Source organism: Clinocottus analis, unplaced genomic scaffold (assembly GCF_023055335.1).
Source record: "Clinocottus analis isolate CAN_PGR_092001 unplaced genomic scaffold, fCliAna1.0.p SCAF_8, whole genome shotgun sequence".
Lineage (NCBI taxonomy): Eukaryota > Metazoa > Chordata > Actinopteri > Perciformes > Cottidae > Clinocottus > Clinocottus analis.
In genome coordinates this window covers 4909460-4921795 of record NW_027176240.1, presented here as the reverse complement: position 1 = coordinate 4921795, position 12336 = coordinate 4909460, and the positions used below count along the sequence as shown (strand labels likewise).

General features: G+C 43.9%; 1 protein-coding gene across 2 annotated transcripts in view; it reads right to left on the bottom strand.

Annotated features, from left to right (window-relative positions):
- Positions 1–11314: 11314 nt before the first annotated feature.
- The window catches only part of srbd1 (S1 RNA binding domain 1), a 45184-nt gene continuing 44162 nt past the window's right edge, over positions 11315–12336 (bottom strand). For both annotated transcript variants that reach the window (XM_068568129.1, XM_068568130.1), the window contains one exon: positions 11315–11638. In XM_068568129.1, coding sequence (XP_068424230.1) covers positions 11346–11638 — 293 coding nt within the window. In that variant the 3' untranslated portion in view covers positions 11315–11345. The remainder of the gene's footprint in view (positions 11639–12336) is intronic.

Genomic DNA, 12336 nt, shown 5'->3' with positions numbered 1-12336 from the left:
TACTGTGAAATACTGTCAAAGAACATCAGCGCAAAACCTGAAGAACGCAAGAGTGGACTGATCATTAAAGACACACACACACACACACACCGACAGAGAGACACACACACACGCAGAGTAACTCTAGTTGGTTTTCCAGCAGAGTAGAAATATCATTACACCGTTAACTGTACATTACAAATGGGCTGCCAACTGTCTCTGGAGTACCACATGACCACCGTCGCCTCCTACGATTGGCTGGAACGGCAAGAGTATCGGGTTAGCGATTGATTGGGTGACGTTTGGTGGAACAGATGGAAGAGAGAGGAAGTGTATCCCCAGGAAACCACACCAAACCATCGGGTTTTTCCACAGGCAGGTAAGGTGGACACGCACACACACACACGCACACACACACACACACACGCACACACTAACAAGACAAGTCCTGAACGCTCACTTTTCTCTCTCTCTCTCTCACTGGCTCAGGCTCTTCCTGGCTCACTCTCCAGCCCTCACAGGCTATTTGGCTCGGCATAGATCTTCATTATGTTTAATTACCGTCTCAGGTTTCACTGGAATGAATGCACATGTGAGTTAGTTTGGGGGGGCGTTCTTTTCCTTTCCTGATTCTAAAGCCATTTTTTATCTGCCTAAGAGGTGCAATAAATCAATAAAAGACAAAAACGCAGAACTGACACACTTTTCCATTGCAAGATATTGGATGGAAGCTGAAAAATCGCACCGCTTACACAAAGATTTATGTTACTGGCTGAGCAGAGAAAGCATGCTAATATTGAATAGCAGGTACCAAGACATTTGTGCAAAAAATGTCCTAAGAAAATGTAGCTTGCATACTAGCAAAGATGAACACCCACGAAGCTGTAAAGTAGTGAATCTACTGAGGAGTTTTAACTTGATACCTGCTATTGTAGTCAAACTACAACTAGGTGGCACATTTAAGGCTTTTGACTCACAAAAATGTCATAAGATTTTGGCCCAAAATGTGTTTTTTTAAAGGGATATACTACGTTTAAAAGGATTTCAACTGCATTCCAGATGTTGCTCGTGGTTATTCAGTTGGGATGTGAATGACCATCTCATCCTTTACATTCTCACTTTTAATTTAAAAACACTTAAACAAAAAAAGGTGGAGATGGATAATTGCGGAGAAGAATTTGATACGGTCAACAGACAAGCATGCTGACGATGTCAAAAATAGATGTATAGATAATATAGATGTGCTCTCTGTGCTGCATCCTCATGAAAAAATCATGAGGCAAGACGAGAAACTGTGTGCACGTTTGAATCTTATCCATCCTGGACCCACTTTAGGCGCGATACAAACTGCAGAACATCAAAGACAGGATGTATTTCTTGGGTCAAGTGATCAACCCCAGTGGAAATACCAATAGAAGACGAGACTTCCAGTATGAACGATTTAAAGTAAGTTGACTGCAAAATGACAACAACAAAAACAACGGAGTGTTCGGCCGACGTGTTGCTGGTTGAAAGAACTTTGGCAATCATGATATTGTACAACAAAAGAAAAGTAGGTTCGAAGACTTATAGGATGAGTATATTACAAATGGATGATCACCTCATTGTAATAAAACAAATACACACCTATCTTGTAAAGGCATTTAAGAGAAATGACAATCATATACAGAACAAAAACAGTGGTTTCCTCTGCCTACTGTGAATATTAAGTGATTTTCTTTTCTTCCAGTAAAGAGATTTTGAGCACTATGACTTCTGAGAGCTCACTTGACTAACAATAGAGTTTTGGTTTATAGTACATTACACAAGCCAAGTGGCTAGACAGCATTTGCCCCGTGTACAACTGTATCATATTCTAGGACACGCCTGGTTGGGAGACACCGCGGGAGGCAGAGAAATTGCTCAAGAAGATGGCAGGACACTGATTTTATTTACAAAGAACAATCTGAGCCGGGCGTCTGAAAATAGTCTCATCTCACTTGGTGAACTATGTAGTGTACATTTCAATATTTACTAGAAGAGGGGGGGGGGGGGGGGGGGGTAAAGCATAAAAAGAAAATCCATCTGCATGCCACTCCTCTCTGGGTTCATTCAACAACACTATTTTCCCAGAAGGAAAATACATTGTTCAATATTCCTCCACAGGAACCCAAATGGGGGGAAAATAAACAAAAGCAACATGGAAATAGCCGCAGGGGCAAACTGCTAAACACACTCTTTGTGGAATATTCTTTTTTCTGGTGCCGCTCTCATTCTGTGTTCAGTCGCTCTCTAAAAATAGGACACTGAATTGGCCCGTTTGGAGAAGCCTGTCTTGGGTATAGTACCACATACAAGTGCAATATAATACTCTTTCTTGACCCTTGACCCTTTAAATGTACAATTATTACACCATAACAGTGTGCCACGTTGTATTTTATTTCAGTGCTATTTTTTCCTTTTTCACCGCGTTGCTTTGACACTTCTCCAACACACCAACATGCAGAGCTCAGCTGCTTCATTTCACCTGCTGCACAGGAGATGAGGATGTAGCAGTCGCTACAGCAACAAACCTCTCAGCGCCCTCCCATCCACAAACACTGGGGGGGTGGGGTGGGCGTGGCTTTCTTCATTCAGTTTTTTTTGTTTTGAGCGGTTTTTTTTCAGAGCATTTTTATTTTTTGTGAGCAAATTTTAGTTTTGAGAGCATTTTTTTACACTCATATTGTATTTAACATGTATTAATAACTAATTGTAAAAGATTTTTGAATTGAAGCCAATTTAATTGAATTCATTTTTTTTAAACCCAGGGTTACACTTACCCCCATTTGAGAACCACTGGCATATTTACGACATGCTGGAAGACTGCTAACGCACCCTCAGTTCAGAGTGAACTTAAACCACTCCTTCATTCCTGCAAGGTGAATAAAAATCTAATCTCAAACGAGCCTGTTAGCCGTCATCGATAGCACCGCGAGCAATGTGCTTTTTGGTGCAAAAATGTGCCACCGTTACCGTGTGCGCGCTGCCCACTGTGTTGAATTCGGCTTTCGCTTCAGAGACCTGTGGCGGTTGGTAAAATGTTCCACGAAACACCCCGCTGCTGTGTGCGCGCCAAATATCGCTCGCCAGATAACAATACGCATCTGCGCTGCTGGTGCCCTCACAGCCTCACAGTCGGGGTAGTGCTTTGTGTCCTTCTGCAACATGGAGGGGGTGATCAGACTGGATGAAAACAGCTCATTTCAGGGCACCTGGGCAGGTAAATGAAACGGAGAAATCAATGACGGATAGGGGAAATAATAATGGAAGAGAATCTGTCCAATTGTTTCTTCAGGCTGCAGCAATTTGACTCAACACCCATTACATCCCGCTTGCCATTTTAAAATGTAAGACGGGGGAAAAATGATTCACAAGATGACCTGCAGTTTCTCCAGCCAGCAGGGCGATGATGCTGTGCTGTAAGAGACAGGTTTTAAGCACCCTTTGAGGAACATCGATGTCTCCTTACTGTCTTCACGTTACTATTTTTGGAGCGCAGGACCAGATGGGTAGCATCATGATCATCGTGGGGGGATTTTTGCTTTCATATCACAGGTTTAATAAACGTCAATACAAGCTGCACGACATTTGTTTTGTAAATGGAAACTGGAAAATTAAGTTTACTGTTATTCTAGCGGGGGAAACGTACCATGAAGTCCACCTTTCAGACAGCAAATTATTGTTTTCCTTTCAACTCAAATGTAATTGTAACGAGCATTTGACCAAACTGCACTGCAGGGTTTAAAATGTACTAATTACAGAAGGGGAGAACAAGCCCGTGATTTGCTATCAATTAGACTTCGGAGCCTTCCTAAAGTGTTTAGTTCCTCTCACAAGTGCATTAAAAATACAGCGACTGGGAATTTACAAAATCATTTTCGCCGGGTTTATTATCTGTGCTCCCTAAAAGGTGCGCCACACCCTTTGACTCCAGGTTAAATCCATGTTCAGGAAGCACTACTTTGGTAGCCAAATCCATGTGTAATCTGTGTCAAGGAAATTGCTCCCGTGTGTGTCAATGCTACTGACAGAACTATTAGGCCTCAGTATTAATGGCTTGCTGAAACACACAGCTAAACAAACAACTGCCACAGCTAGCTTACCCTGTCTTTGCCCTGAGGGGTCGACACGGGGAATCCAGAACCAGTAAAAACACCGCTAATGAGGTTAAAAACTAAGATCCACAAGAAAAAAACGAGCTAAATATTAATAGAAGTAATGGTTTGTGACACAGCCTCTTAAATTCATAAGATCAGAATACTCTAAGACCAACTGTTGAACAGGAATAACACCAGCAAAGGTTAAGGGTGGTCAATATTAACCATTATGTCAGTGAAATGGACCATTAGGACATTTGAATATATCAAACGTGTATTTGAGTGACTAAAGATACATGCTATGTAATTAGCTGAAACGCTAACAACCTGGAGGATTAATGAGTATAACAGATGCTCCATATGCTGAATATATGGATGGCCACATCATCAGTAATTGCGTAGCTGTCAATACAGAAAGTCCAGCAGTGATCTACAAAACATGGCTGTGATGAAAATAAGATTTTTTCCATCCAGCATCTCATGAAAGAGGACCAAAAAAATAAACCAGAGGCAACATGCAAAAACAGAAGAATATTCCAAAACTTAACCGTCGTTTAAGTGAACTCCCCCTAAGCTCCAGCTTCCTTCCTCCCCCTGACACACAGTTGGTCTCACACCGGCCTCCCTGTGGGATGAACATGAGATATGCCGATGAGATATGCTCATACACTCTCTGTATATATGTGTGTGTGTGTCAGCGGGGGGGATGGAGGGCGTGTGCCTGGCCACTATGTGTGACTGTGTACGCTATAAGTGTGTATGTGTGTGTAAGAGAGAGATCCCACCAGTGTTCCATATTGTGTATAAAGACTTTGCCTATAGTAAATCCCCCAGAGGTGGCGGCCTAACCCAAACATTCAGCTGTCAATCACTATAAGCCACCAAGCGCGGTCATGACCCGGGAACAGGAAGAGGCCCCGTTGTCCCTGAACAGATCTTACTGTGCTCCTCTGGAGGGAGCGTGTATGTAGAGTATGTATCTGTGTGTTTAACTCACTATTCAGGTAGAGTCGCAGGGAGTTCATCATAAGCGGTGGACCGTCTGCATCTGATTTCTACCACAACCTTCACTACACTGATAAAAAAGGATGAACGTGATGGAGCGGAACTGTTCCTGTAAAACTCGCCCACTTTACATTCATATTATTGGTGGAATCGGACACTTATTGAAATAGCATCTGAGTCAGCCACGCCTGGTTGTTTTACTAAACTCAAGATCAGAGGGAAGTACATGTTCCTGGTTTTCTCTGATCTTCTGTTAAATAAGGATGCATCCGATACGCAGAGTCACTATCGGCCCCCGACACTGACCTCATCAAGCGGATTAGGTATCGGCCGTGATGCAAGTGACCCGCGTTACGTAGGTTTTTTTTTTCTTTCCAGTGTTGTTATAAAGTTCAGCGTTTCCGCCATCAGTTGTATTCGATTCATTCAGGCTGCCAGCTCAGTTTTCTAGCACTTGACCTCCATGCAGAATTTCTACCTCGTAGGGTGAAGACTGTGACCGCCCAAAGGAGGAGGAACCTTTTCCTCAAACACAACCAACCGTCAGAGCTACGAGCTGCTGGTCGGAGGTGAAAACCATGTTCAATGAGTTCATCTAAGTGAAGTTTAAAGATTGCAAATTGAGTTAAAGCAGCAGTGGAATCTGAACGAGAGTCCGAATGGGCAGAAACAGTGACTTAAGCCAGTGGTTCTCAAACTGTGGGGTGTGACCCTCTAGTGGGGCGCGGAGGTATTACAGGTGGGGCACGGGGGGGAGATGCAGATTCTTAAATTTTTTTACAATTTTTTTTTTTAAGAATCCTTTATTAATCCCACGGTGGGGGATTTATTATCTGCCTTGTACCCATACTTAGTAATTAAGGAGCTTTGTGCTGCTGTGAAGCTCTGGGGCTTCAGTGTCTTGCTCAAGGACACTTCAACATGAAACTATGGGGAGAAAAAAGGGATCCAACCGGCTTTCTTGGCAATCTTTTTAGCCAAATATGAGTTATTTTTTGCACATATATAACTTTATTTGCGTTGTTTTAACAAAGTGATTGCACATGTTATTAGTTTTTGTCAGATGGAGCAATCTGGTGTACTTGAAAGGGATTTACATTTTCTTTAATCTATTCATTAAAAAAGCACGGATGGAGGAGTCTCAAAAAGTTGGATCATTTCGTTCCAATGTTGTTGGTGCGCAAACATTTTGCTTCCCCCTGAGTGGGGCGTGACAGAAAAAGTTTGAGAACCACTGGGTCAAGGTGCCGAGAGAAGAAGAAAAAGAGTCCACGTGAAAAACTACAGTGAGTAAAACACTGATGTTGGCTGGTGCCACGAAAGTAGGTCAGCAACATCCACCAAACAAAACTATCCCCTCTCTTTCACTCTTCACCACGTTGCCACGCTGGCACCGTGGTGGAGAGCCAGCCAACATCAGTCTCCTGCATACCTGGCAACTGCAACGCCGCACTGTTCTACGTTTCTCTTTCCTGTTGCAGTCTCACTCGCTCTCGGGACTGATTCATTATTTTAGTTCCCTTTTTTTTTGTGTCTACTGCGGTAAAAGAGTCTCTACAGGTACCGCGGTGATGCAGAAACAAAGTTAATCAAAATATTAGTCCCCCGTGTTCTATGTATGAGCGCGTGGAGGAAGGCTTGGGGGACACCTGGCACCTATTTCAATATTTACCCAGGCGGGAATCACTGCTACGGGGACATTTCTCTTGACATACCACGTTCCCTGCTTTTCCACTCCACATCCAAGAACACTTAATACTGATTAATACAAACACACAGTCCTAATGCATTACCCACTTTGTGGAGATAAGTGGCAAAGCTGCTGCAGACTGGGGGTTTGAGAGTGACGTCAGAGTTGTCTAGAAAGACCTGGAGGAAAGAGGAGGAGGACACATGGAGATGCTTTACAGAAAAGCAGCTACATCCTCGTACTAGTACATTTTGCAGGCTACTAATCAGACGTTGGCTCATTCACTGCCGTTCATCTTTCCGCTCACTGGGGAAGCCTTCGTAAGCTCTATTGGCGAGGTGTGATGCTACATCATCATCCCTCAGGATACGGTATTGTTCAAATGTGTCGTCGTGTGATTTGGTGCTTCTGGCGTTCGTATATTTCTGCAATTCTGCTGTAGTCAAAAAAGGTTTCGTATCCTACGTTTTCCTGCAAAAGGCTAATTCAATGAGTGATAATGACCATTTTTCTTCCCCGTCAGTCCGCGTGTCGGTGGCTCTAAGTGAGCGTCGGCCTCTTTGAGTGTCCCGGTGTGTGATGAAGTATGTGAAAGGTTGACGGAGGGAGTGTGAGAAAAGGAACAGACGGAGAGACAAAAACACATGTACTGTGTGTTTGTCTCCGAGCCAGTGAATGAAATATACGGGCTAAAGAGAGAGAATGAGTGTGTGTGTGTGTGTGTGTGTGTGTGTGTGTCTGTGTGTGTGTGTGTGTCCTGGCACGTGTAAGGTGGTGTGTGGGCGTCGAGAGGGAAAGCTCATAAAACCCATGATCACACTGATGAGGTCACGGGGAGTGAAACCGGAGAAAGCCTTTCATTTCCTGTCTCATTCCATCCCTCTCTCTCCTACCTCCATTCATCCATCTCTCTTCCACCCGTTCTGCCTGTACTTCCCTTTTTGTTTTTCACCACCGATGCCAAAGGCCAAAGTCTTTCTCACTTTCTGCTTATCTGGAATTCTTCAGTGACACCCAACACTGGAAAACAAGAATAAGAGTCTTTTTTTTTTCTTCTTCTTTTTTTCAAGTGACTGATGTTTGCGTTCAGCACGACACACACTCTTGGTTCTCACATTTAAACTTGTCTCTCTTACGCGCTTAGTTTTACCGCTGATGTAACCACACATGTAGTGTTTGTGTAACGTGTATGTCATCATTTATTGTACGGTCATTCTCAAGCAATTCAACAAACTCCACCAAACATGTATTAATCCTAACTCCACAAACCAACAGTGACATCTTTAAATGTCTTTTTGTCCAACAAACAGTCCAATAATTAAATATATTCTTCTAGTTATCATAAAAGATAAATGGTCAGTTTGAACCAGGTATTGTTTGGCAATTTTGCTTGAAAAAAAAGAAAAGAACGCAACTATTAATAGATTATGGAAATAGCTGGAGATTATTATGCTGTTGATAAATTAATCAACTAATCGTTGGAGCGACTTATCCTTTTTAGTTTTCTTCTTTGGTAATCTTAAGAAACCAGCAAGAGCAACACAAGCTCTAAAAAGCCAAATTTAGCGAGAAAGTTGCCGAGTCGGCAACACTGACAGCTCGTCCCTTCAGGCTTCTCTCGAAAGCCACGCCCCAAAAATAATTAGAATGAACGTAAACAACGAACACAGCCATTAGACTTACAGCTGTCAAGCTAGCAGCTTGTGGAAGACTCTGGTGACGCGAAATAAGTGCACAAGCTTATCACACAGATAGACTGAATCTTTACCTCGTTTCTTCTGCCGGAGCTCTTGATTTATTGATCGCTGTCGGTACGGAAGGACAATTTCAACAAGTGTAACATGAATGCGTTCAAAGATTATAAACCCTCGTTTCAAAGCAACCGCATGCCGTTCATTAATAATGATCTCCAAAGAGTTAAAAACCACACTCATACAAAGCAAAATGTAGATTTATGGGAACAGCTGTTTGAAATACAGACTGAAATAAAGATTATTTTTAAAGAATTGTTAATTCTTTATGGCAATACAGCCACCTGCAAAACCTTCAGTGAGTAAAAGATAAAACTAAAGACTATTAAAGAGCTGCTCCAAAAATATAAATGTATTTTTAGGTTGACTCTCAAATTGTGTTCGACGTTTACAGACGGAAGATTTTGAGCAGTTCCAGTGTACAGAGAGGGAGGAAGCTACGGGGAGGAAAGTGAAACGCATCACCAGCTGTTGGGGAGTCAACATGCGAGCACAATCTTTCATAGTACTTACCAGTGCAAACGTGTGTTGACCACAGAGAATAGTTGTTCCAAACACAACTTACGTCTGCAGCCAAAGGAAGACTGTATTGATGTCCGTGGTCCCGCCGCTAACCAGTGGCCGCTTACGTTCTGTTGGAAGGAGAACAAGCACAAACCATTGCAATCACAGTGAGGGGGATCATACTCAAGGAACACGACGGGAAGGGAAAGGAAACGTGTTGACAGCACAAAGCATCTGAGGAAAGGACACTGTGGCTAGAGATGTCCAGTAGAAAGGTAATAGATTATAGTATCTGGTCCTAAAGCAGCCATGTGACAGTATCAATAATTCCTTCCTTCCTTTTCTTTCATACGCCTGCTCCAGTATTCACATCCCTCCTTCGTATTACATGTGGAGAAGAGAACTATTAAAACAGATTACCACGACGCTCTGATTTGTTGTAGTTTACACCAATTTCAGAGGGAAAACTTTTTACAGCAGATAGCAACACAATCAAAATGGTGCCTGTGCTGCACTGACGTGTGCTATTGGTTGTTCAGTAATAAGCGCTGCAGCCTTTAGGGATTGTTCACAGCGCTTTAGACTTCCACTTGTTTTTTTCTTTTAGACAGGTGGTGTGAGAAATCAGAGCTCGACAACCACGACTATATTCTGGACACAATGTTTGCGTAGCGGGATGCATTTACTAGCCGTAAGAACCATTCTCTCTGCTACTGTGTCAAGAAAGTTGAATTATTTTTTGCATCCACCTGCGTCTCTGTGGCTGGAGCTTGAACACACGACGAGGGGAAGAAAAGACAGCCCCGCATGTGCACTTGGGACACTTTTATTTGTTAATATGACTTTTAAAAGCCTTTAAAATTATATGACAACAAATAGCTTGCCATCAATTTCGGCAAAACGTCCACGCGCACCTGAGCTCACTCCCATTACACGACAGCTGTGAAGCAGGGCCGCCGCGGATGACGGGGAACTACACAACCGCTCCCGCAGTCGCTCTTCTACTTATAAGAGGCTCATTACTGGTCAGTGTCGGGACAAAAACTCCGAGGGGCAGCAGTAGCCGGCTGCCTGCCAGATTGCCTGTCCCATCTGTGTGCTCACGTTTAGCAGAGGGAGGAAAATTAAAGGCGGGAAAATGCTGGAGCGATGTGCTGAGGGCCGCCGCGGCTACGTGTACCAACACATGTGTGTCCCCCCCCTCCCCACCCCGCCATGGCAAAAACACCAAAGACCGTGCCAGGCGACAGTATGCGGCAACCAACACAAACGCGAGGCAACAAAATGACAGATGGAGTTAACGTCGGATGAAATGAAGCCACCTTCATGAGGACACGGAATCCTGTTTGAATAATGAGAGCGCAAAGAAAGAATAGAGTATGTAAAATGAGTCTGTGTGTGTCTGTGTGTGTGTAGCTCTCTCAGATCGTCGCTGAGCAAACTGCCACTTCTGATTAACCTTGATCGAACTTCTCTTTGTGTTTGTGCGTCGAGAATGTATTCCATTCGTTCCCCCAAAGGGGAGACGGTGAAGCAGCGGCACTAACAGTGATTAGGTATTCGGCGTTCAGTATAGAGTTCAGCACAAGGGACCTCCGGCTTTCTCAGAACCATATTTGATGTTTTTTTTTTTTTTATTTATTCCAGTTTCATAAAAACAAACAAATTAGATAATGTGGATGGGGAGTCTGGGATTAATTTTGAAGCAGCTGATTAGTGTGTTTGTGTGTGTGTGTGTCCTGGGATAATTGTGTCTGGGACCATGCCTAAAAAGCCTTCAGGCTTTACTGCAGTCTGGGAGATAGAACCCCGCCTCCTCCTCTTTTTCTCCTAGTCTACACCCCTCCCTCCATCCCATCTTCTCACATTTTCCTGTTGTCTGAAATAAAAACCTGTTTTTTAACTGATGTCTTTCCTCTTTCCATCACTCAGCACATCCGCCTCCTTTTCAAGTCTCATCATCATGTGCAGTGTGAATCCGGTCACACTGCTGAGCGCGTCGAGGAAATACGTCGAGGAAATACACATCACGTGCATTACGGTATATCTTATGTCACACTGTCTTTTGTGAGAGTTTAAAATCTGTTTGAGATTACATGTTCCTTAGTCGGTTTGTTCCAGTGTCCACAAACACTGTAAACAACGGCTGCTTTTGATAAAGACACAAACAAGTGTCTTTACAAACTGTTCAAAGCCGTACTCAAGAAAGCATATATTGAAGAGTTGAAGGACGCGAACAATATGTGAATAGTGTTGAAGTCGTTTTATTCTCAGAATAATTAGATGGGACTTAAGTGGCTATTGCAGGATTCTGATCAGGTCCAACGCGATCCTCTGCCTCTCGAGGTCCACGTTGAGAACCCGGACCTCCACCCGCTCCCCGGGCCCCAGCGCCAGGCTGCGGCGGCGCTGGCTCGCGGGCAGTTTGTCCGGGGTGATTTTACTCTTGTGGATGAGGCCCGCGCGGCCGACACCGATATCCACAAACGCCCCGAACAGAGATGTGTTGTCCACCCGGCCCGTCAGCACCGCGCCCACCCGCAGATCGCTCATCGACACGATGCCTCGCTTGAAGTCCGCTTGCCCGAAATCTGCAGATGGAGAGAGGAAAAGAGAGAGGATTTGAAAAAGTGAGGTAGCTAGAAGTGAACAGGGATCAAAATCAGGTACGTGTGGTAGCTAGCACCAACGCTTGGGAGGAGAGACGGGAAAGGGGGATGCAGGAAAGAGCGGGGCGGGGCAGAAATGACAAACGGATATTACATTTCAAGCAGAAACGCAATACTTGTTTCTGCATACTTACCACATTTCTCAGCATTCCCTGCTACCCTACTTTCCACTTGGCCTGTTCACCAGAGATCTTTTTGTTCCTTTCTTTGGCATTAACACAAACAAGGAAGGCTCGCGCCCCAGGAAATAGTCCGGTCCAATTATCCTCCCCACAGCACTGATTTCATGTGGTAGCCTCGGCCCATCTGTTTACTCAGCTGAGCACTGGCTAGGAGGCCAAGCGTAGTGCGCTGCAACCGAATAGGGCCAACCTGAGCGTGAACCTTGAAGCCGGGTTCCTTCGTTTTAAGAAGTTAGCCCGCACTAACTGGGTATTCAGGCATGACTTTTTTTTATCTCTCCACATGGAGATGTATGAAAAGGAGAGCCTGGTAATAAGCCAATAAAGTTATTTTGTATTAAAATCACCGGTCTGGAAATTGGCCAACAATTGCAACAATATTTTTAGAAACCCAGATTCATTTAAGTGTGCACTTTCATCCTTATTCTACATAACAGA